Source organism: Pecten maximus, chromosome 15 (genome assembly GCF_902652985.1).
Source record: "Pecten maximus chromosome 15, xPecMax1.1, whole genome shotgun sequence".
NCBI lineage: Eukaryota > Metazoa > Mollusca > Bivalvia > Pectinida > Pectinidae > Pecten > Pecten maximus.
Window position 1 is genome coordinate 14115585 of NC_047029.1, and position 25955 is coordinate 14141539.

At 33.2% G+C, this 25955-nt stretch overlaps 1 protein-coding gene across 2 annotated transcripts; it reads right to left on the bottom strand.

Annotated features, from left to right (window-relative positions):
* Positions 1–389: 389 nt before the first annotated feature.
* On the bottom strand, positions 390–25246 carry LOC117343599 (uncharacterized oxidoreductase YrbE-like). 2 transcript variants are annotated; one of them, XM_033906031.1, is made up of 10 exons: positions 25052–25246; positions 12611–12752; positions 8469–8492; positions 5885–6110; positions 4372–4442; positions 3895–4003; positions 3592–3719; positions 2307–2539; positions 1568–1736; positions 390–1217 (listed from the first exon to the last, which is right to left on the bottom strand). In XM_033906031.1, the coding sequence occupies exons 4-10, from the start codon at positions 6106–6108 to the stop codon at positions 1111–1113; spliced, it is 1041 nt and encodes a 346-aa protein (XP_033761922.1). In that variant the 5' UTR covers positions 6109–6110; positions 8469–8492; positions 12611–12752; positions 25052–25246; the 3' UTR covers positions 390–1110. The 2 variants fall into 2 exon arrangements, with proteins under 2 accessions (XP_033761922.1, XP_033761923.1); XM_033906032.1 differs by lacking the exons at positions 12611–12752; positions 25052–25246 and adding an exon at positions 12499–12546.
* Between the last annotated feature and the right edge of the window lie 709 nt (positions 25247–25955).

Sequence of the window (25955 nt, forward strand, 5' to 3'; positions counted from 1 at the left end):
TTGAAAATGATGAATTATTTATCCTAATCTAGTTTTCTTATATTAATCAGTGACGTTCAACATGTTGTTGTCTCTACGCCTTATTTGAATATGTTAGCAAACACGTGTATTCAACCAGGTCACATGACTAGTGGTTGTTGACTATATTATTCATTTCACTGTCGTTGCTTGTTGTTTTTAAGCTGGTGTCTTTTGTAACGTATAGATAATATCTAACACTAGTGAAATACCATATCCAACAGTTGGATAGATTGGTATTTTTTGTAACAGATTGAAATAAAGTGTGTGTGCATGTAATTTGTGTTCCATAAAAAACGTAGAAAGCGTAATGTAATAAAAAAAAAACCTGAATGAATATCAAGAGTAAATACACAAGCAAAGAATTTATATTTATATATATAGTGTATTTATAAAACATCCGACATATTTTCTGCTTATATATAGCTTTTAAAAAGACACCCATTGGTCTTTACGGTCACCTGAGTTCTGAAATGTTTCCGTTAATTTAACCTTTCGGGCACCGCCCATCTGTGGTCAGTCAGGACCAACATGTGCATATTTTCAAATTGTCATCCCATACTGACGATTCTAACAAAGTTGGAATTAATTCCAAAAGAAATTGAACAAATGACAAGTCAAAAATGATTTCCCTATATAAGCTAAAGTAAAGTTTACCGAAGGGCAAACGTGAGCCCCGAGGGCTATGAAATTCACAATTTGGGTAAAGCACTCTACCATCTATGAAGAATATTTGATTCGACTTAACTTTGTTCTTAGAAAACTTTCTATGTTTTTTTTGTTTTTTGTTTTTTTGTTTTTTTTTGTTTTTTGTTTTGTTTTTTAATGAAATTCGGTCAATTTGATCCCTTTTTGCCCCGCCCCTCAGTTCCCTGACCATATTATTCACAATTTAGGTTGACCATTGGAAGGTTTCTGTAACAAATTGAAACTGGTTCAGGGTTTTTTGTGAAAAAGTTGACAATGTAAATTGTTAAGGAACGAACGACGCTTGCAAGAAGCAAGTCGCACAACGACGGACAAAAGGCGATTAGAATAGGTCACTTTGTCTAAGATAGCCTAAACATGATATCTTTATCTAAAAAATAAAATTCATTGTAATGTTATGACTTGTCCTGTCTGTGCAGATGTCGTCAGCATTTCAGAAACTTCTGATGCGATGATATAACTCTCTGGTGTTACGTCACACACTGCCTTACCTACATGCAAAAGAAAGAAAAATGCATTTTATTTCAAGAAAGAGTTCGATATTGTTACAGAAAAGTATGTTTATCAAAATCCATTAATCTTGTTTTCACTAATGCTATATATAGAACGAAACACATGCGTGATAATTCATATCTTACAGTCATTCATATCTTTAATTCTTCATGCTGAATACGGTTACTGTATAATGGTTTATATTATATATAACGAAGTAACATTTATTCGCCAACGCTAAATGATATACTAACTTAATGTATCCAAATCGAAATATGTACATAAAGCAATGTACTTATCCATTAGATTTTGATCCCTAGTTTTCTTATGGCGAATCAACACAACTCACCCTGTATGACATCCAAGAAATGTTCCATTTCTAATCTGAAGCTTTTTTCATACCGTGTAAGAAAAGAGTCTGTCATTTTCCCAATATTTGTTCCAACGTCAGCACATGAACACTCAACCTCTGTATCCATCATATTTTTACTCTTTGCTAACATCTTAGTACCAAGCACCTGCAGAAAAAAATAATATCAGTGATATGACATCTATTCATTTATTTTCATATAGTAAACGTTGTAATTCAGTAAAATTGCGAAAGAAGGTTCCACCATCAAAAATGCGTTTTGCTTTCTTTTTCCATCCATAACTATTGTTTGTGATGCACAACAATGGTATTTGTAATAAATGAACAACATATACAATGGTATTAACAAATGAGACGGGTTTTTCCCCCTCTAATTGTCGGGTTCCAATGTTATACAAGAATTATTGTTGTGTCTTGTTTTAACTCCCTCTTCTTTTGATATCTAGCCAGATACAAGTGGGATAAGTGAGAGAAATTTCAGGGAGTAAGAGCTAATGACGGTAACAGGAATCCAGGATCATTTTCGGTAATTAAAAAAAAATCTAAATATTTACAGATTGTTTGATTTCATTTTGTCTCTATTAAATGACCACCTTTTTGATTTGCAGTAAACTTATTTTTTTATATATATTTCTTACAACTTCAATAGATTCCGTATTGTATTTTTTTTATGTCACAGCCACTTCCACTTCTGCGATCTACTGAACATATAGTTTACCTCTACTGTTTGGCTATATCCGTATCCACTCTCACGTGACATATCTAGCTGACCAATCACACCGCTTGGGAAGGTCAAAATGGCGGACGCCGAATCAAATTCCCCTATGCTCTTGTAACTTTTGGCTTTTTCGGAAGATCTGACAGCTGTTGCCATTACAGAATTTGGTTTACCTCCCGCCAGCCAACAAACATAGTCAATATCGTGGATACCCATATCGAGAAAGATACCTCCTGAAATGAAATTTAAACGGGTTATAGTTCATCTGACCTGAATGGTTAGGACGACTTTTCCTTTTTTCGGCTGTCGTCGTGAGTCGTCCGCTGTATGAAAACATTCCTTATTTCAAGGTCTTTCTCCAGTTAACTCTGTGTAATTAGTCTCAAACTTGACTATAATGACTAAGTAATGTCATTTTTAATATCGGTCCGAACTCCAAGATGGCCGTCATAACCGCCATATTAAAGACCGAAATTTGGTGTTCATTTCAAGGGATAATGAGGAAAACGTTTTGCTTTTTTTCAAACCGATCGGATTTCGACACGGATGCTACAGACTTGTTTATGCAAGCACATATTCAGTAAACTCGACACATTTTGAACTTCTGCTCAAGATTGAAATTGAGTTGTTACTTCATTTGCATTGTTATCACAATCTTGAAAAAACACATTTTAAACTGATCCTGTTCCGTTGATGCCGCGTGGTGTTGGTAGAGAGACCAAGAAAATTATGCCGACAAACATTTATGATCCTAATGATAGTCACCAAGTGTTGTTATTCAACATTTTTAACCGCTTCTTTAGCTCTATCAAGTAAATTTAGATGAAGCAGTTTAACAATGTTGTATTGTCTTGATTTACTCGATGTTTAACAATGTTGTATTGTTCATCTCACAACAAAACAAAACAAGATAAAACATAAATCATATTATTATGAATAATTTCATAAGGCTGGCAAAACATTTAACTCTAGGCTAAATAAAGACGACGGGAGCCTTTGGTCTCCGACATCTATGACAATGTTTTGAATAGTTACGTAATATTGTATGCGGAGCTCAAAAGAACTATCGATTTGATTACAAGCGCGTACCCCCGAGATAAAGATTTGTCTGATGATGGTCCGGGACTGAAATTATGTACTTGTTTGATATACGAATGTCCATTTACAAAATAAATACATTTGTATGAATCAATTGAAAATTCGAATTTAATAAAAATGATAAATTATGCAGTTAATTTAGCTATTAAATCAGTTAACGTATCCATTTAAACCGCCATTGTATTACCAGTACTGTATTTGTAGTACTCCAATGGATGACTCAAGTCGTGTGACGTCATCTTGATAACACGAGGTCTACCATACCTTCCGACAAGTAGCTCGTCGCGGATTTGACGTAATTGGGGATCAAATCGTCTGCAAGAAAGGATATCAAAGGTCAAGTTGAAATGTTGTAAATGTCACAATAGATGATTTTTGCATGGTAATGTCATATACGTATTGTAAATGGAGAGGTCAATTAAAGCTATTAAATCAATTAGATCATATTTCTTTCAAACCTTGAATAATCAACCTATCATGATCTGCGTACCTGTTAACAGCACAAAAGAGGGTTTTTCCTTGTCGATTTGCCTCAGCATAGCATGTCCTCACTGATTCCAATGTCGGCGCAAGAGGTTTTTCACAGAAAACGTGTTTCCCTTCCAACAAATAAATATAAAAAAGTATATCAAATAATACCCATAACAAATGTATAAGGAATTCTTAATTAATGGGAGAAATACATGAATGAACTAAAGAAAATGTATACAGACATTACAGAAAACTATCGAGGAAAACGTGATCAGGTGTTTCTCTTGTTTATATTTCTTGCTCTGTAAAGTTCTGTTACGCTGGGGGTATTTTATCGGATTTAATATGGATAATGTTCAAACTTGGCTACGGCTACCAAATTCGATGTAGACGCGACATATATTCATTTCCGAAAATGTAAAACATGGAAGACTTAAGTTGTCTCAAGTCCTTGGAGTTTAAGTATGGATTGATAGGGTGGAAAGACGCATCATACCTGATTTAAGGGCTTTTATGATGGCATGTTCATGATAAGTGGTAGGAGTGCAGATAACCACGACTCTGACCCTGAAAATCAATTGTAAAAATAATTAAATTGGTTGACTTTGACATCTTACCGGTTAATACAAATATTAGGAACTTCTATAAAATCATATCTACCACAACAAGCGTCAGTAATTGTACCTCCCATCATTAAATGTAGTGCTGATGAATGGGCAAGTTTCCATTCCTTTAAAAAGGGAAAGCAAAACATTGACCAATCGTATAGGTTCTTTGAAAAGTTTACCATACTCTCTTATCACAAATGTCATTAAGGATGCGACTTTTATGATTGTCATAAGAGTATGTATACATAAACACACACAATATAGTATCCTAATGTTGATCGTCAAGCTTAATGATAAAACATGTGATATATCATGTCATTTATATATAGAACTGTCCGTCCCTTCTTAGACCAGTCTCCAAACTTATTTATATATAGAACTGTCCGTCCCTTCTCAGACCAGTCTCCAAACTCATTTATATATAGAACTGTCCGTCCCTTCTCAGACCAGTCTCCAAACTCATTTATATATAGAACTGTCCGTCCCTTCTCAGACCAGTCTCCAAACTCATTTATATATAGAACTGTCCGTCCCTTCTCAGACCAGTCTCCAAACTCATTTATATATAGAACTGTCCGTCCCTTCTCAGAACAGTCTCCAAACTCATTTATATATAGAACTGTCCGTCCCTTCTCAGACCAGTCTCCAAACTCATCTATATATAGAACTGTCCGTCCCTTCTCAGAACAGTCTCCAAACTCATTTATATATAGAACTGTCCGTCCCTTCTCAGACCAGTCTCCAAACTCATTTAGTTATGAGATCCAATTAGGACTCGGTAAGAAAAGTGTCTTCTTTCATCATGAGTTAATATTAGAATGAAAGATGAATTTTGACCGACAGCATTTACCATATTCAACTCAATTCCTCATGAATAGGACTGAATATTTTTACACTACATATTTTCCAGAGCACCGTAATTTACAATTATTACTAAGGCTTTGCACCGGTAATAAATAAGACAAACTATACAGTTCAAAATTGAAATAGTTTTGATCATTACACTTGATAAAAACAACTGCATGCTTATAAAAATAATACAAGTATGAATTGAAAATATATTGATGTATAGAACAAATAAAACATAGGCTGCATTAGAGAAAGCAAGCTATTTGTCTAAAATATTAATAGACAATATAGGGCAGATGAAGTTTTATATATATAATGTGTAATTGATTGTAATCATCCATGACTAACTGACATGCAATCATCCATGACTAACTCACATGTAATAATATATGACTAACTCACCTGTAATAATCCATGATTTATTCACCTGTAATCATCCATGACTAACTCACCTGGAATCCGCCATGACTTACTCACCTGGAATCTTCCATGACTAACTCACCAGGAATCCGCCATGACTTACTCACCTGGAATCTTCCATGACTTACTCACCTGGAATCTTCCATGACTTTGTCTAAGTCTTCTGGAGTTGTTATCTCTGCTTCATCACCTAATTTGTATTTCCTGATAAGTTCCTCTATTTTCCCATGATTTTCCTTAATATCCACAATCCATCGGACCCGGAAATCAGATATTTCCACGAGGTTCCTCAGGTGCACTTGTCCAATTCTACCAACTCCTAGTAAAGCTGCTCCAACCTCTGCCTGTGTCGTCATCTCTGAAAATGTTAATGTCAGCAGAAATATATACGTATATGATACACAGCCTACTACTTATGCTAGATTTAACAGACTCAGTGACCTCTACCTGAACACTCGATAACCAACACACCAATATAATGTACAAAAGAAAAAATCGTTCTGCTTGACTGTTCCGTACACAGGCTAAACAAATCTGACGGCTGGTTGTCGTGCCAGCAAATATTGACACCCTTATCTCGAAAAAATAAAAAAAACAAAACAAAACAAAAAAACTGTATATCGTGAATCCATTGACCGAACATTTTTAGCTCACCTGGACCGAAGGTCTGATGAGCTTATGTTATGGCGCAGCGTCCGTCGTCCGTCCGTCCGTCCGTCCGTCCGTCGTCCATCAACATTTGCTTCAAATCGCTACTAGTCAAAAATTTCTTATTGAATTTTGACCAAATATGGCCAGAAACATCCTTGGCAGAAGGGGAACAGAAATTTGCATAAATGGTGACTCTGACACCCGAGGGACCAAAGAAGCGGGGCCCAATAGGGGAAATTGAGGTAATTCCTTGAAATTGCTACTTATCATAAAGTTATGAATGGATTTGAACCCAATTTGGCCAGCAACATCCTTGGAGGAAGGGGAACAGATTTTGCATAAATGGTGACTCTGACCCCCGAGTGGCCAAAAGGGCGGGGCCCAATAGGGGAAATAGAGGCAATTCCTTTAAATCGCTACTAGTCATAAAGTTATAAATGGATTTGAACCCAATTTGGTCAGAAACATCCTCGGGGGAAGGGGAAAGAGTTTGCATAAATGGTTACTCTGACCCCCGAGGGGCCAAAGGGGCAGGGCCCAATAGCTGAAATAGAGGTAATTCCTTTAAATCGCTACTAGTCATAAAGTTGTAATGCATGTTCTAAAAACAATTCTTGATATCTTTCAGACCTTGGAGAGTTTGGACTTCATTAATCTTTAAAGCAGTTCAGATTCCCACACTATAACCATATATAGCATTGTAAGAGATTTACAAATAAAACAAATTGAATATGAACATCATTTTAACATTTGGTCTAATGCAACCAGGTGAGCGATACAGGCCCCATGGGCCTCATGTTTATCGTTAGCTTACAATGATAGCAAACAAAAAAACCTACATCATTTTATTATTTTGTAAATAAACGAAGAATAAATTCTAGTAAATACTGATGTTAATATATTCATTCTCAATGTGAATACTAGTATTTATCATGACTACCAAGTAAATATATATATTAAACCATTCAAAATATATCATAGATTTTTCTCCACTGGGCGTTCTTTCTGAAACTGGAAGAAATGAAACTTCTTGTTTTTCAAATTTAATGTAAATAAAGATTCTAAATGTATCTGTGATCTACGTTTACTGCCAAACATACTGTAATGTCTCAGCCAAGTGAATACCTGTATCCTACCAAGTGTCAACTATCTACAGGTTATTGGCGGAAATGATTCCGTTATTGGGCACGTCAAGCGAACAACAGCCTGCAAAAGATATGAGTCGCGAGCTAACCTATCCTTTGTGGAATATTGCACACCTGGGATGGTCCTATATGTGAATGTGCAGATGTTTGCTTGCCGATGCTGTCCTATTTTATAATGTTTTTAAATCCTATGACTGTCTGATAAGAGGTCAGGTGATGTTTCCTGTCACTTAGCTATGTCTGGTCTCTATATTTAAATTATTTTTATAAATCCCTCGAACAATTCAAATACTTGCTGTTTAATCAGCGGGGAAGAGAGTCCGCTCCTAGTCTTCTGAAGGCTTTTTAGTCACAACTTCTAACAAAGCGATGGTAAACCATAACTTGAACCCAATGGTAAAAGTGATGGTAAACCAACTTTTTTAAAAGTAATGGTTTACCATAAACTCCCAGACTGTTAGTCGGGTTAAAATAATATACCTCTACTTCGTTTTAGTGTGTTAGTAAATATTTGTTCAATCCGTACGCCTGCCACACTCATTGCCCCCCCCCCCCCCCCCCCCCCCCCCCCCCCCCCAGCCAAACACACACCCTTAACGGTCGTATATACTATATAATAAAGCATGGTTTGAAGCGTCTCTGTAAACACCATTCCTTTTTTTAAACACACATTTAGAACATCTCTGTAATTTTTACAATGTATATCATTCTGTTTTATTTTTACAATGTATATCATTCTGTTTTATTTTTACAATGTATATCATTCTGTTTTACTTTCAGTTTCCAACATAGAAAGGTATTGGCACGTCAAGATAGTATTTTTACATCAAAAGATCACAACACTATCAATCAATTATAGCAGACTATATTGATATAAGTCAAAAAGGAATATATTCTACTTTGTCCAATGTACTACTTACCAATGCGTCCTCGTTTGTGGTGAGCTGGATAATAAGAAAATAAGTATAGAAAGACAGGATTCGTGCGTCAACAAGATAGATGCAGTCTTGTCAGCTTAACGTTTGGTTCAAAATTAAAACAGAAAATAGCAAAATGTAACATCAGACATATGTGTATTTATCATAATTATATTGTTGGCCGTATAATTAACTTTTCACTTCGAATTTTTTAAATATAAATATATATGTTTTTAAAATGTTTTAATAATTCTGTCAATTTATTGTCAACAAGCTGTCTACACTTCATGGTATATGTACGGTAAACTGTCACAGCTTGTATAATAGTTGATATGCAATCGATATCATTTATATTTACATTTATAAGCCAATACATTAAGGAACTGTGAAAGTATCGACTCAACAAATATAATAGTATATGCTGTGATATTTGATATTGTACTGTTAAATATAAATGATGGGTTTAGGAGTTACACGTTTGTGCAGCAGGTGTATTAGAGGTTTCATCCTATATCAAGGTATCAATCAGGGAAACAACAGTGTGGATTTACAATACATAGAATTGAGTTTCGGACGTGCAGTTCATGATAGTTTTGCTATATCAAATTAACCAAAGTATGAAATTGATCACATCATAATAGGTATAATGTACCTCTCATTTTATATTCTACAGATAGAGAGATGGTTGACCACAATTAGTCGCCTCTCACGATATATATATTATCACAGTCGTCCCTCACGACAGATAGACAGATGGTTGATGACAGTCGTCCCTCACGACAGATAGACAGATGGTTGATGACAGTCGTCCCACACGACAGATAGAGAGATGGTTGATCACAGTCGTCCCTCACGACGGATAGACAGATGGTTGATCACAGTCGTCCCTCACGACAGATAGACAGATGGTTGATCACAGTCGTCCCTCACGACAGATAGACAGATGGTTAATGACAGTCGTCCCTCACGACAGATAGACAGATGGTTGATGACAGTCGTCCCTCACGACAGATAGAGAGATGGTTGATGACAGTCGTACCTCACGACAGATAGACAGATGGTTAACCACAATTAGTCGCCTCTCACGTCAGCTAATGTTGTGTAGTATTTGACCACCGACACGAAACGATCTACATGTCAATGTGTTTGACTTCTGACACGAAATGACAAACATGTCTATGTGGTTGACTTCTGACCCAAAATGACTTACATGTCAATATGGTTGATTTGTGATCCAGACGACCTACATGTCAATGTGATAGACTTGTAAGCCGGACGACCTACATGTCAATGTGGTTTACTTGTGATCCGGACGACCTACATGAGTGTTGATGGGACATAAAACTGTTACAACCAGTCACGGTGAGTAGCGGTTTAAGATTGACATTCGATAAAAAGATATATCAATACAGGGTTAATAGCACGTTTAAATGTGTGATAGGAGATCCTGGATTTGTTTTATTCTCGTTTCAAAGCCTTCACAATATTAGCATCAATTTTTTTTGTGTACAGTTTGGTTTAATATTGCTTAACATCCTTTGAGCTGAATGCGCGTTGCGATAGCACGGAACTGATACCTATTTTATCGTGCTACCTCACTGAAGCATAATGACACTCAACCTGTCGATCTATTCCCTAAATTCTTAACGTTAACAGAAGTAATCAACTACCATTCTGATAGACTCCGATATATCCCAGCCAGGGAACTAAAAATTACATTCATTTGAATTATGTCTACAAAGAATAATTGTTTCTGACGGTTCACAAACTTATCCCTTTGCATGGTATGATTTACACAGTTTCATCTGATTTTTTTTTTTTTACATTGCGCTCTTCCATATTTCATGGACGAGAATTTGTCCACATTAAAATCTCCATTGTTTGATATTGCGAAAAAAGTTAGTTTTCTGCCACAAATAATCCATTAAAAATAAATTGCGTTGTTATCTTGTCCTGATGAAGATACCTTCTAGTTACAACGTTAAATGTGTTTCCAACCGACTCTGTAGTAGCGATCGGATTTCTTTTATTTCAAATGTATGTCATAAAAACTGTGAAACAAGCTTTATCTGATATCAAGAGAAGTACGAGACACTGTTTAAACATGGCGGGATCATTAACACAACTCTTCTAACACTGACCTCCAGTAATGACATGTTTGACACAATGGAGAAAGCTGACAGCTCTAACCACTGATCCCAAAAACACCAACTTCCTTACTACAAGCGACACCTTTGCATAGAGCAAAATTTGATCGATTAAACTATTATTTAACACGGTTTTAAATTTCTATGTATGTTCCCATCCTATGTACGATGAAACTTGCAGGACAAACGTATACATATATCATGGTAATTTACCACATTTACAAACAAACAAAACAACCGGTTTGATCTCTGCTACATTGAATAACAAATTATAACGCCAATTCATGCCTATTTCTGTAAGATGTCAACTTGGACAATACCAAACTCCACATTACCTCTTAAAACAATAGATTACAACAAGTGTCTGTAATTCCAATTATATCCCTAGTCTATTTGATGGTATGTATATGTAAATCTTTGATATCGATGAAAATTTGTGTTGCAAAATAAAAAGCTTCTTAAACGTCTGAATGTCATGTCAAGACACTTTTAATTGATTGAATTTAAACAGAAATATATATATCTATAAACCCACTATGTATACGATATATTTATACCAAAAACGGTTATGTCATAATTAATGTAGATGAAAACTAAGTCTTTAATTTTCTTAACAAATCTCGTTTAATGTTCTGAAAATCTTTCCTAAGGTTACAACATATCTTCTAAAACATCCTATCTAAATAAAGCTGCATTTGATATAAACTACATAGTTAGTGCCATATTGTATTGGTCTTTGTGAGTAAAAAAGTACAAAAGTCCTTATGGTGATCTATTTAAGACGACCTTCCTGACTTGAAGTCGTTGACGTTAACAACCAACCTAGTGATTCTGTTTATCAAGATTGACCTACGATATCTCAACACGGGACAATCAGCACACCACCTAGTTATCTGGCAGGAACCAACTCTTTCCGACTCGGATGTCTTGGTCGCAAATTACAGGGCAGATTTACGCAGATACATTACACATTTCCTCTTATATAAAACTGGAAAAAAAAGTTTAAGTGGCTTTTTCCTAAATAATATGGTGTTAGCTAAGCTTCTAAGTAGAGAAAATGTTCAAGGCAATACATACTTATATCAAAGTAACTACAAGTTGCAAATGACATGTTTAATCAATATAACTTAAATACGTCTATAAGCCATTATTTGGCTTCTTTTGACAGAAAATATCCATAAAACTATCTACTTCACTATATACCGTATGTATAAAACAAATCTATCTATTATTACATCATAAAAACAAATACTAACATAAAGATGAAACCATAATTTTAACTGAGCCCAGGTGTACGGGTAGGGTAAGGTCCTTATCCACGACACCCGTATTGTAAATCTAGGTCAAAACTGGGTTCATTCTCAAAACGATTACTAGGTTGGTGACAATGGAAAAAACATGCATCGTCCACGTCGGATTTTAAAGCGAACTAGGAACTAGAATATTTTCCAATAGGATCATAATGCTGCTATTTACCTTTAAAGTAAGAGGGAACTATCTTGTTTTAAGCATCGAATGTGATTTTCATCTATAAAATTGGTTCAAGAGCTCACACAATTGCTTGTATCTATACTTCCCGACTAAAACAGAAAATGATGTCACGCTGATAGTTTGGTCTCTGGTTTTGTTTTACACGACATTTTGAGTAGAATGGCAACACCAAGCAACTAGATATGAGGTCACATCAAGAACAAATTCTGAACCGAAATCAACATAATGAGCAATAACATCCCACAGAGGGAAATATAAAACATTAGTTGTTGGAGATGGAAAGAGGGACACCTCAACCAGGCGACAGCAATATGTAATTTTAGAATAAGGCTTTTTCGAGACAAAATATAACACTACACAGTTTTATATTAATCAATTGAAATTTGAATACATACCTATTGTCTCCCCTGCGATATATCTGTAAACGATAGTCAAGCAACACAATATATATTTCGTTTATCAGGAGAGACCTGGTCAGATAAAGTTATGTCGTAACAATTCACTCACCTTTGTAGAGTTTGACGTACAAGCTATCAGGTGGCTTGTCCTCTATACAAACGGTAGTCAAGGGTACGATCGGTAGTTCAACGAGGAAAGTAGGACATGGCTTTTTAATGTTGGCTTCCAGGTTTATGTTCCATGAAATATGCTATAGATAACAAAGTTATTTAGAGACATAGAAATTATTGATTTATAATTGAAGATATAATTCGAAGTTAGAGAACTACCTGGTTCATTATTAGACGTGATAATGACCCGATACGGCCCCATCTAGCTCGGTTTTTTTTTTTATGTCATTGACCTTTCATGTGGGTACTAGAATTCATTTCATATCTTAGTCATTTCCCTGTATTTATGTTGACTGATACATTTGCAGCACTTAGAAAATATCTCTGAATTTTCCAAATGCCTTTTTTATGATTTCGACAAGCAGTCATGCAGCCCTAGCTTCAACAAACATCAATTCGAGAATTCTTTATCATTCACTCGACACAGAAAAAACTTGAGTATAGAATTTATCAGGACTGTACATTACACTGCTGCACCGTTACTCAAATATCTCGTCAACAACAGTGTATAGTGACATAGTGACATTTCGGCACTCGTTAATTTTGGCTTGTACAGTCCTGATAAAATATAACGTTGTTGTCGGCGTCGCTGGCAAATTTGATTCTTTACAGAATATGTTGAGAGTTATCCAGACTTTATACACAATATACATTGTATTTATAATATCCATTACAATTTCATAAACGATAGTGCATATGCATTTATGTAATATCGTCTAACAGTTCCTATACACTGTATCCATATAAAATCATTTTGGGACGAAACGTCTTTTAACAATTCGACACATGAACGCGCGGGATATTTTCAAATGTCTTTGCCGTTGGTCACATAGCGTTCAATCATAGAACATGGCTCTATACATGTCACGCTAGCGACCGCCTGCGGTCCACGCCAGTCGAATGGTTCATGGTTGTAATTTTAACTACTACCAATAATACTGTTTTTACTGTATCTTAACGTATTTTCTAGTATTGTTCTATATATCATGTGATTGTATTTGTATTTTCTGTGTCTAGATAAAGGGACGAATTGTCTCGAAATTTTTCATTGTCCACACTGTTGGAATTACTCCGTCGCCCCATATATATATCGACGTTTTAATCGGTCTGGTGTCGTACTTGAATCGAAAGATCTTTTTGTACTTGATTTACATGCATAGCATGTTAACTGTTATTACATGCATGCCTTCTCATTTTACTACCTTACTTTCGTCAGATTAATTATGAAATAATAGACACCATAGCCTTGAGAGACTCTCGGTATCGCGAGATCTCGTCAAGTCATGCAATTTGACTCATGCCCTTATTCATTCGGCATACATCGGCAGATTCCGTTACATCATTAGATGAAGGGTAACGGAATATACCGAGGAGTGCCGACTGGCCCTTGTTTCCTTTAAAACATGAGTAATTATTGGAAACCTGTGCATGAAAAACAACTATTTCGATACGTGTGTGGCTTGTACGCTCAAGTGATAATTTTATAAAGCGACACGTGCGCAAGTCATTTAGCTCACGCACGTTTTAGAAGTCAGAAGTTATGATGTCTTTTTGATGTTGTCGAGAAAAAACATTCGTCAAGAGAAGTAATATAGGATGACTTATGTTACCATGACATGATAAAGGGGAAGTGGTGCGGTATTTTACTTACAGTAAATCATTCAATGTTAGTGTTATTCCCTACGACTGACCAATGATATGAGATGTAGAAAGCACATTAATCCGTCCTCACAGTTGTTCTCTAGTAGAACATTCAGTCATAGACCATACTGAGAGAGCTCAGAGTATTGAATTCTTAATATCTGCATAGAGCTCATGAATGAAAGATTGCTTCCTCTCCCAAAGAAATTTTATACACAAAATAACAATACAAGTGTATTCCATAAAAAAACACATATTCCGACAAATACTAATAATATTTAGAGAGTTGATCATTTGAAGGGATTCTATCAATCATAAGAAATGAAATTACGTTTGAAAGTGGTTTTAGTTTAAGCTATATTGTTGGTCTAGTGTGTAGCTTATTTCAGACGCCATGATACCTTTCACATCTCTATTTGATCTAATTATGATACCCATAATTTCTACACACAAAACAAAAATATATGGTGAGATAGGATCACCTTGCTGGCAACCCCTTCCTATATTGAAGAAGCTTGAAAAAAATACAAGGACACAGAATCAAATGCCTTTTTGAAATCTATTAATACTAATGTTCCTGGTACATTTTGTTGTTCTGTATAGTACATGATATCATACAATAATCGAGTGTTTTCACCGATATTTCTACCAGAAAGAATCCTTTCTGATTTGCATGAATCAATTTATCAAGAAGTTTCTTCGTTCTATTTTCAAAACAAGATGATAATATTTTGTAAGGTCTCCAGTTCTTAAAGAATTCCCTGGGTTAATTTTCCTTCGGTAACATTGAGATTATTCCAAGTTTTGTGTGATCGATAGAGCACCAAGTTCAAAGCTATAATTCAAATATCTAAGTAAAAAAACCAATTAATATCTGTCCAAAAAAAGTGTAAAATTCTGTAAGAAAACCATCAGAACCATTGCATTGGGCATTGATTATTCTTCAATTGTTTGACTGCTTTTGAGAGCTCAGTATACGGAATTTTCCCCTCAAGCTTAGAAGTTCCTCATTACTCAATTTAGGTACTTTAATGTCATTAAGTATTTCCTCTAAGTTAGCATCTGTAAGACTATTATCTTTACTTCTGTACATATTTTGATCAAAAAAAAAATATTTGTTTCAAGATATCTTCCTGTATGTCTACTAACTCCCCTGAATTCAGTTTTACATGAGAGACTGTTTTGTTGACATAGTTTCTTTTTTCTAGACCCAACAAATATTTTGTTGGCTTCTCACCTTCTTCTATCCATTTGGCTTTAGAACAAATATACCCACCTTTAAGTTTTTATTTACGTAGAGACTCAAGCTCTTTGTTCTCCTCCTCTAGTAACTCTAATATTAATGAAGAGTTAGGTAAGTCATACGATAACGTCTAAAGGAGATTTATTTGAGCTTGCAGTACATTTTCCCTTGCTTTTTTTATCCCTTTTAATTCTAGCAGAGTATGAAATGGTCATAGCCCAACACTTATTAAAAAAAGAGCTGATCATTTATACAGAATTAAATTTCATTTTTGGATAGATCTTTCACTTTCTCTGGATGATATATTGGCAGCAAATATTTGACCTTTAGATCTTGAATGATTTGTTTAACTTTATTAACATATTGGAGATGTTTTAAAAGCCCAGTAACTCTTAGGTACTTGTGTTTCCTTCCTGATTAACGGTGAGTGAGTCATGTGATTAGCTGCGCTCCTCTAATGCCTTGCTTTCATCCATATTATAAATTGATTGAGTCAGATGTTGTAGACCTTTCAGTTAGAAAATAATTGATTTTCACCATAGAGCTATTTCATCCTTCTAGGACTACGCATTGACGTTATGAAGTGTTGATGCATAGTGACAGAGGAATATACTATTTGCTGGGAAGGTCATTTCCTATTTACCCTTGATATTTGGGCGTCGACAGAACAATTGAAATGCACACTTCACTTTCAAAATAAAATGCCTCTGTACAGGGAGAGGGTTGCGTTAACCAAGCTCTATGTTGGGCGCTTATCCCGAATGTGGGTCCAATAGTAGAAGCGGAAGTGCGCCCATCACCATCAAGGTTTCGGTGCCTCGGGGATACGTAATTATACATTATGCAGTATACCTGGAGATGTGGCCGTGTGATGTGGACCTTCATGTGCATATTTCAAAAATTAAGTATTTTGAACTGGCTCAGTTATTTGTTTTGACGATAGAAAAATCCTTCAGATCTCGCTGTGTAGCTAACATTGAGGCACGGGACTAATCCTAAGGGACACGATTTCAAAGCATTGATTGGAAAAGATAGCTGCTGATCTCGCGGATGGAAAACCATCAATGAAGCTTACACAAGGAACTCTTATGTTTATATTTGGTTATCTGAAGGCTTTTTGTTTACGTAAAGTAAGCTGGAGGCTTTCTATTTACATTTAATTAGCAGATGTCTTTCTGTTTACATTTAGTAAGCTGAAGTCTTTCTGTTGATATTTAGTAAGCTGAAGTCTTACTGTTTATATTTAGTAAGCCGAAGTCTTTCTGTATATATTAAGTAAGCTAAAGTATTTCTGTATATATTTAGTAAGCTGAAGTCTTTCTGTTTTTAGTAAGCTGAAGTCTTTCTGTTTATCTAGTAAGCTGAAGTCTTTTTGTATATATTAAGTAAGCTAAAGTATTTCTGTATATATTTAGTAAGCTGAAGTCTTTCTGTTTATATTTAGTAAGCTGAAGTCTTTCTGTTTATATTTAGAAAGCTGAAGTCTTTCTGTATATATTTAGTAAGCTGAAGTCTTTCTGTTTTTAGTAAGCTGAAGTCTTTCTGCATATATTAAGTAAGCTAAAGTATTTCTGTATATATTTAGTAAGCTGAAGTCTTTCTGTTTATATTTAGTAAGCTGAAGTCTTTCTGTTTATATTTATTAAGCTGAAGTCTTTCTGTATATATTTAGTAAGCTGAAGTCTTTCTGTTTTTAGTAAGCTGAAGTCTTTCTGTTTATCTACTAAGCTGAAGTCTTTCTGTATATATCTAGTAAGCTGAAGTCTTTCTGTTGATATTTAGTAAGCTGAAGTCTTTCTGCTTATATTTAGTAAGCTGAAGTCTTTCTGTTTATCTAGTAAGCTGAAGTCTTTCTGTTTATATTTAGTAAGCTGAAGTATTTCTGTATATATTTAGTAAGCTGAAGTCTTTCTGTATATATCTAGTAAGCTGAAGTCTTTCTGTTGATATTTAGTAAGCTGAAGTCTTTCTGCTTATATTTAGTAAGCTGAAGTCTTTCTGTTTATCTAGTAAGCTGAAGTCTTTTTGCTTATATTTAGTAAGCTGAAGTCTTTCTGTTTATCTAGTAAGCTGAAGTCTTTCTGTATATATTTAGTAAGCTGAAGTCTTTCTGTTTATCTAGTAAGCTGAAATCTTTCTGTATATATTAAGTAAGCTGAAGTCTTTCTGTATATATTAAGTAAGCTGAAGTCTTTCTATTTATATTTAGTAAGCTGAAGTCTTTCTGTATATATTTAGTAAGCTAAAGTCTTTCTGTTGATATTTAGTAAGCTGAAGTCTTTCTGTATATATTTAGTAAGCTTAAGTCTTTCTGTATATATTTAGTAAGCTAAAGTCTTTCTGTTGATATCTAGTCAGCTGAAGTCTTTCTGTATATATTTAGTAAGCTGAAGTATTTCTGTATATAGTTAATAAGCTGAAGTCTTTCTGTATATATTTAGTAAGCTGAAGTCTTTCTGTATGTATTTAGTAAGCTGAAGTATTTCTGTATATATTTAGTAAGCTGAAGTCTTTCTGTTGATATTTAGTAAGCTGAAGTCTTTCTGTATATATTTAGTAAGCTGAAGTCTTTCTGTATATATTTAGTAAGCTGATGTCTTTCTGTTTTTAGTAAGCTGAAGTCTTTCTGTTTATCTAGTAAGCTGAAGTCTTTCTGTATATATTTAGTCAGCTGAAGTCTTTCTATTTATATTTAGTAAGCTGAAGTCTTTCTGTATATATTTAGTAAGCTGAAGTCTTTCTGTATATATTTAGTAAGCTGAAGTCTTTCTGTTTATCTAGTAAGCTGAAGTCTTTCTGTATATATTTAGTAAGCTGAAGTCTTTCTGTATATATTTAGTAAGCTGCAGTCTTTCTGTTTATATTTAGTAAGCTGAAGTCTTTCTGTTTATCTAGTAAGCTGAAGTCTTTCTGTTTATATTTAGTAAGCTGAAGTCTTTCTGTATATATTTAGTCAGCTGAAGTCTTTCTGTTTATATTTAGCAAGCTGAAGTATTTCTGTATATATTTAGTAAGCTGAAGTCTTTCTGTTTATATTTAGTAAGCTGAAGTCTTTCTGTATATATTTAGTAAGCTGAAGTCTTTCTGTTTATATTTAGTAAGCTGAAGTCTTTCTGTATATATTTAGTAAGCTGAAGTCTTTCTGTATATATTTAGTAAGCTGAAGTCTTTCTGTATGTATTTAGTAAGCTGAAGTCTTTCTGTATATATTTAGTAAGCTGAAGTCTTTCTGTTTATATTTAGTAAGCTGAAGTCTTTCTGCTTATATTTAGTAAGCTGAAGTCTTTCTGTTTATCTAGTAAGCTGAAGTCTTTCTGTTTATATTTAGTAAGCTGAAGTATTTCTGTATATATTTAGTAAGCTGAAGTCTTTCTGTATATATCTAGTAAGCTGAAGTCTTTCTGTTGATATTTAGTAAGCTGAAGTCTTTCTGCTTATATTTAGTAAGCTGAAGTCTTTCTGTTTATCTAGTAAGCTGAAGTCTTTTTGCTTATATTTAGTAAGCTGAAGTCTTTCTGTTTATCTAGTAAGCTGAAGTCTTTCTGTATATATTTAGTAAGCTGAAGTCTTTCTGTTTATCTAGTTAGCTGAAATCTTTCTGTATATATTAAGTAAGCTGAAGTCTTTCTGTATATATTAAGTAAGCTGAAGTCTTTCTATTTATATTAAGTAAGCTGAAGTCTTTCTGTATATATTTAGTAAGCTAAAGTCTTTCTGTTGATATTTAGTAAGCTGAAGTCTTTCTGTATATATTTAGTAAGCTTAAGTCTTTCTGTATATATTTAGTAAGCTAAAGTCTTTCTGTTGATATCTAGTCAGCTGAAGTCTTTCTGTATATATTTAGTAAGCTGAAGTATTTCTGTATATAGTTAATAAGCTGAAGTCTTTCTGTATATATTTAGTAAGCTGAAGTCTTTCTGTATGTATTTAGTAAGCTGAAGTATTTCTGTATATATTTAGTAAGCTGAAGTCTTTCTGTATATATTTAGTAAGCTGAAGTCTTTCTGTTTATATTTAGTAAGCTGAAGTCTTTCTGTTTATATTTAGTAAGCTGAAGTCTTTCTGTATATATTTAGTAAGCTGAAGTCTTTCTGTATATATTTAGTAAGCTGAAGTCTTTCTGTATATATTTAGTAAGCTGATGTCTTTCTGTTTTTAGTAAGCTGAAGTCTTTCTGCATATATTAAGTAAGCTAAAGTATTTCTGTATATATTTAGTAAGCTGAAGTCTTTCTGTTTATATTTAGTAAGCTGAAGTCTTTCTGTTTATATTTATTAAGCTGAAGTCTTTCTGTATATATTTAGTAAGCTGAAGTCTTTCTGTTTTTAGTAAGCTGAAGTCTTTCTGTTTATCTACTAAGCTGAAGTCTTTCTGTATATATCTAGTAAGCTGAAGTCTTTCTGTTGATATTTAGTAAGCTGAAGTCTTTCTGCTTATATTTAGTAAGCTGAAGTCTTTCTGTTTATCTAGTAAGCTGAAGTCTTTCTGTTTATATTTAGTAAGCTGAAGTATTTCTGTATATATTTAGTAAGCTGAAGTCTTTCTGTATATATCTAGTAAGCTGAAGTCTTTCTGTTGATATTTAGTAAGCTGAAGTCTTTCTGCTTATATTTAGTAAGCTGAAGTCTTTCTGTTTATCTAGTAAGCTGAAGTCTTTTTGCTTATATTTAGTAAGCTGAAGTCTTTCTGTTTATCTAGTAAGCTGAAGTCTTTCTGTATATATTTAGTAAGCTGAAGTCTTTCTGTTTATCTAGTAAGCTGAAATCTTTCTGTATATATTAAGTAAGCTGAAGTCTTTCTGTATATATTAAGTAAGCTGAAGTCTTTCTATTTATATTTAGTAAGCTGAAGTCTTTCTGTATATATTTAGTAAGCTAAAGTCTTTCTGTTGATATTTAGTAAGCTGAAGTCTTTCTGTATATATTTAGTAAGCTTAAGTCTTTCTGTATATATTTAGTAAGCTGAAGTCTTTCTGTTGATATTTAGTAAGCTGAAGTCTTTCTGTTTATCTAGTAAGCTGAAGTCTTTCTGTTTATATTTAGTAAGCTGAAGTCTTTCTGTATATATTTAGTAAGCTGAAGTCTTTCTGTATATATTTAGTAAGCTAAAGTCTTTCTGTTGATATCTAGTCAGCTGAAGTCTTTCTGTATATATTTAGTAAGCTGAAGTATTTCTGTATATAGTTAATAAGCTGAAGTCTTTCTGTATATATTTAGTAAGCTGAAGTCTTTCTGTATGTATTTAGTAAGCTGAAGTATTTCTGTATATATGTAGTAAGCTGAAGTCTTTCTGTATATATTTAGTAAGCTGAAGTCTTTCTGTATATATTTAGTAAGCTGAAGTCTTTCTGTATATATTTAGTAAGCTGATGTCTTTCTGTTTTTAGTAAGCTGAAGTCTTTCTGTTTATCTAGTAAGCTGAAGTCTTTCTGTATATATTTAGTAAGCTGAAGTCTTTCTGTATATATTTAGTAAGCTGAAGTCTTTCTATTTATATTTAGTAAGCTGAAGTCTTTCTGTATATATTTAGTAAGCTGAAGTCTTTCTGTATATATTTAGTAAGCTGAAGTCTTTCTGTTTATCTAGTAAGCTGAAGTCTTTCTGTATATATTTAGTAAGCTGAAGTCTTTCTGTATATATTTAGTAAGCTGCAGTCTTTCTGTTTATATTTAGTAAGCTGAAGTATTTCTGTATATATTTAGTAAGCTGAAGTCTTTCTGTATATATCTAGTAAGCTGAAGTCTTTCTGTTGATATTTAGTAAGCTGAAGTCTTTCTGCTTATATTTAGTAAGCTGAAGTCTTTCTGTTTATCTAGTAAGCTGAAGTCTTTTTGCTTATATTTAGTAAGCTGAAGTCTTTCTGTTTATCTAGTAAGCTGAAGTCTTTCTGTATATATTTAGTAAGCTGAAGTCTTTCTGTTTATCTAGTAAGCTGAAATCTTTCTGTATATATTAAGTAAGCTGAAGTCTTTCTGTATATATTAAGTAAGCTGAAGTCTTTCTATTTATATTTAGTAAGCTGAAGTCTTTCTGTATATATTTAGTAAGCTAAAGTCTTTCTGTTGATATTTAGTAAGCTGAAGTCTTTCTGTATATATTTAGTAAGCTTAAGTCTTTCTGTATATATTTAGTAAGCTGAAGTCTTTCTGTTGATATTTAGTAAGCTGAAGTCTTTCTGTTTATCTAGTAAGCTGAAGTCTTTCTGTTTATATTTAGTAAGCTGAAGTCTTTCTGTATATATTTAGTAAGCTGAAGTCTTTCTGTATATATTTAGTAAGCTAAAGTCTTTCTGTTGATATCTAGTCAGCTGAAGTCTTTCTGTATATATTTAGTAAGCTGAAGTATTTCTGTATATAGTTAATAAGCTGAAGTCTTTCTGTATATATTTAGTAAGCTGAAGTCTTTCTGTATGTATTTAGTAAGCTGAAGTATTTCTGTATATATGTAGTAAGCTGAAGTCTTTCTGTATATATTTAGTAAGCTGAAGTCTTTCTGTATATATTTAGTAAGCTGAAGTCTTTCTGTATATATTTAGTAAGCTGAAGTCTTTCTGTATATATTTAGTAAGCTGATGTCTTTCTGTTTTTAGTAAGCTGAAGTCTTTCTGTTTATCTAGTAAGCTGAAGTCTTTCTGTATATATTTAGTAAGCTGAAGTCTTTCTGTATATATTTAGTAAGCTGAAGTCTTTCTATTTATATTTAGTAAGCTGAAGTCTTTCTGTATATATTTAGTAAGCTGAAGTCTTTCTGTATATATTTAGTAAGCTGAAGTCTTTCTGTTTATCTAGTAAGCTGAAGTCTTTCTGTATATATTTAGTAAGCTGAAGTCTTTCTGTATATATTTAGTAAGCTGCAGTCTTTCTGTTTATATTTAGTAAGCTGAAGTCTTTCTGTTTATCTAGTAAGCTGAAGTCTTTCTGTTTATATTTAGTAAGCTGAAGTCTTTCTGTATATATTTAGTAAGCTGAAGTCTTTCTGTTTATATTTAGCAAGCTGAAGTATTTCTGTATATATTTAGTAAGCTGAAGTCTTTCTGTTTATATTTAGTAAGCTGAAGTCTTTCTGTATATATTTAGTAAGCTGAAGTCTTTCTGTTTATATTTAGTAAGCTGAAGTCTTTCTGTATATATTTAGTAAGCTGAAGTCTTTCTGTATATATTTAGTAAGCTGAAGTCTTTCTGTATGTATTTAGTAAGCTGAAGTCTTTCTGTATATATTTAGTAAGCTGAAGTCTTTCTGTTTATATTTAGTAAGCTGAAGTCTTTCTGCTTATATTTAGTAAGCTGAAGTCTTTCTGTTTATCTAGTAAGCTGAAGTCTTTCTGTTTATATTTAGTAAGCTGAAGTATTTCTGTATATATTTAGTAAGCTGAAGTCTTTCTGTATATATCTAGTAAGCTGAAGTCTTTCTGTTGATATTTAGTAAGCTGAAGTCTTTCTGCTTATATTTAGTAAGCTGAAGTCTTTCTGTTTATCTAGTAAGCTGAAGTCTTTTTGCTTATATTTAGTAAGCTGAAGTCTTTCTGTTTATCTAGTAAGCTGAAGTCTTTCTGTATATATTTAGTAAGCTGAAGTCTTTCTGTTTATCTAGTAAGCTGAAATCTTTCTGTATATATTAAGTAAGCTGAAGTCTTTCTGTATATATTAAGTAAGCTGAAGTCTTTCTATTTATATTAAGTAAGCTGAAGTCTTTCTGTATATATTTAGTAAGCTAGAGTCTTTCTGTTGATATTTAGTAAGCTGAAGTCTTTCTGTATATATTTAGTAAGCTTAAGTCTTTCTGTATATATTTAGTAAGCTAAAGTCTTTCTGTTGATATCTAGTCAGCTGAAGTCTTTCTGTATATATTTAGTAAGCTGAAGTATTTCTGTATATAGTTAATAAGCTGAAGTCTTTCTGTATATATTTAGTAAGCTGAAGTCTTTCTGTATGTATTTAGTAAGCTGAAGTATTTCTGTATATATTTAGTAAGCTGAAGTCTTTCTGTATATATTTAGTAAGCTGAAGTCTTTCTGTTTATATTTAGTAAGCTGAAGTCTTTCTGTTTATATTTAGTAAGCTGAAGTCTTTCTGTATATATTTAGTAAGCTGAAGTCTTTCTGTATATATTTAGTAAGCTGAAGTCTTTCTGTATATATTTAGTAAGCTGATGTCTTTCTGTTTTTAGTAAGCTGAAGTCTTTCTGTTTATCTAGTAAGCTGAAGTCTTTCTGTATATATTTAGTAAGCTGAAGTCTTTCTGTATATATTTAGTAAGCTGAAGTCTTTCTATTTATATTTAGTAAGCTGAAGTCTTTCTGTATATATTTAGTAAGCTGAAGTCTTTCTGTATATATTTAGTAAGCTGAAGTCTTTCTGTTTATCTAGTAAGCTGAAGTCTTTCTGTATATATTTAGTAAGCTGAAGTCTTTCTGTATATATTTAGTAAGCTGAAGTCTTTCTGTATATATTTAGTAAGCTGAAGTCTTTCTGTTTATATTTAGTAAGCTGAAGTCTTTCTGTTTATCTAGTAAGCTGAAGTCTTTCTGTTTATATTTAGTAAGCTGAAGTCTTTCTGTATATATTTAGTAAGCTGAAGTCTTTCTGTTTCTATTGAGCAAGCTGAACTATTTCTGTATATATTTAGTAAGCTGAAGTCTTTCTGTTTATATTTAGTAAGCTGAAGTCTTTCTGTATATATTTAGTAAGCTGAAGTCTTTCTGTTTATATTTAGTAAGCTGAAGTCTTTCTGTTTATATTTAGTAAGCTGAAGTCTTTCTGTATATATTTAGTAAGCTGAAGTCTTTCTGTATATATTTAGTAAGCTGAAGTCTTTCTGTTTATCTAGTAAGCTGAAGTCTTTCTGTATATATTTAGTAAGCTGAAGTCTTTCTGTTTATATTTAGTAAGCTGAAGTCTTTCTGTTTATCTAGTAAGCTGAAGTCTTTCTGTATATATTTAGTAAGCTGAAGTCTCTCTGTTTATATTTAGTAAGCTGAAGTCTTTCTGTTTATATTTAGTAAGCTGAAGTCTTTCTGTTGATATTTAGTAAGCTGAAGTCTTTCTGTATATATTTAGTAAGCTGAAGTCTTTCTGTTTATATTTAGCAAGCTGAAGTCTTTCTGTTTATATTTAGTAAGCTGAAGTCTCTCTGTATATATTTAGTAAGCAGAAATAATTCTGTTTATCTAGTAAGCTGAAGTCTTTCTGTATATATTTAGTAAGCTGAAGTCTTTCTGTTTATATTTAGTAAGCTGAAGTCTTTCTGTTTATATTTAGTAAGCTGAAGTCTTTCTGTTTATATTTAGTAAGCTGAAGTCTTTCTGTATATATTTAGTAAGCTGAAGTCTTTCTGTATATATATAGTAAGCTGAAGTCTTTCTTTTTACTTAGTTAGCTGACGGCCTTGACATGATACGCAAGTGTCAAAACAGTCCCTGGGAGGACATTTAATTAAGCAAAATATGACACAATACATGGAAATGTATGGTTAGAAACTGTGATGATTACATCAGTTACCTTATATAGTTCGGGGATCCGTCTTCTGGCGATGATCGAGCTCCCCTGCCGATTGAAGACGATACGAGTCCTATCGACTCACTATTTAAATACGGGAGAAATTCACCTTCCGTTTGAAAGCTGAAAGGAAAAGAAAAGATTGGAAACTTTTATGTTATTATACCAAACACCGGATTTAAAGGGACATTCCTTTGTTTGAATAAAGTAGTAAAAGTTCTAACCTTTATATTCGTAGGAGAGTTATACTCTCAAGGGAAATAAAAGTACTGCAAGTATTAAATCATAAAATTTCTCAATTCGACCCGAAGTATCACTTATTGCCGCAAAGGCAGACGGTATCTGAGTACGAAACATCATTTTTCTGTACATTTCGGCGTTACTTTCATTACTGGTAGGCACAAAAACTTATATAATCCTCATTGGGGCATAGATTTTATCAATAGAAATACAATAGGAATACAAAGAGACCGGTTTTGATGATATACCTGTAAAATCAGTGATTTAAATTCTGGAATCGTTGATATATGCCATGCTGTGTTCGATATGGTGATATAATTTTGAGATAATACATACATGCAATGTGGTATGATGCATTTTGTAGACAGATTAGTATATGAAACTAGTCGCTCGCAACACTGCATACGTTAATCAAATCGCACATGTAAGCAAGGGAAGGGAAATAACTGTTGCTGCGAAATCAAATGAAAACGAATATTATGAATAACAGATGCCACTGTAATCAACATGACTCCAATAACACGTTATATACACATGCTATACATTTTTTTTTATTAAGAGTGTTTATGATATTCAAAAATCTACTAATAGTTGATATTTGTTGCCAGTCATAATCAAAGGGATTATCTTCAATTTTCTTTTCATCAGAAGAGTTAAGCGAGATCAT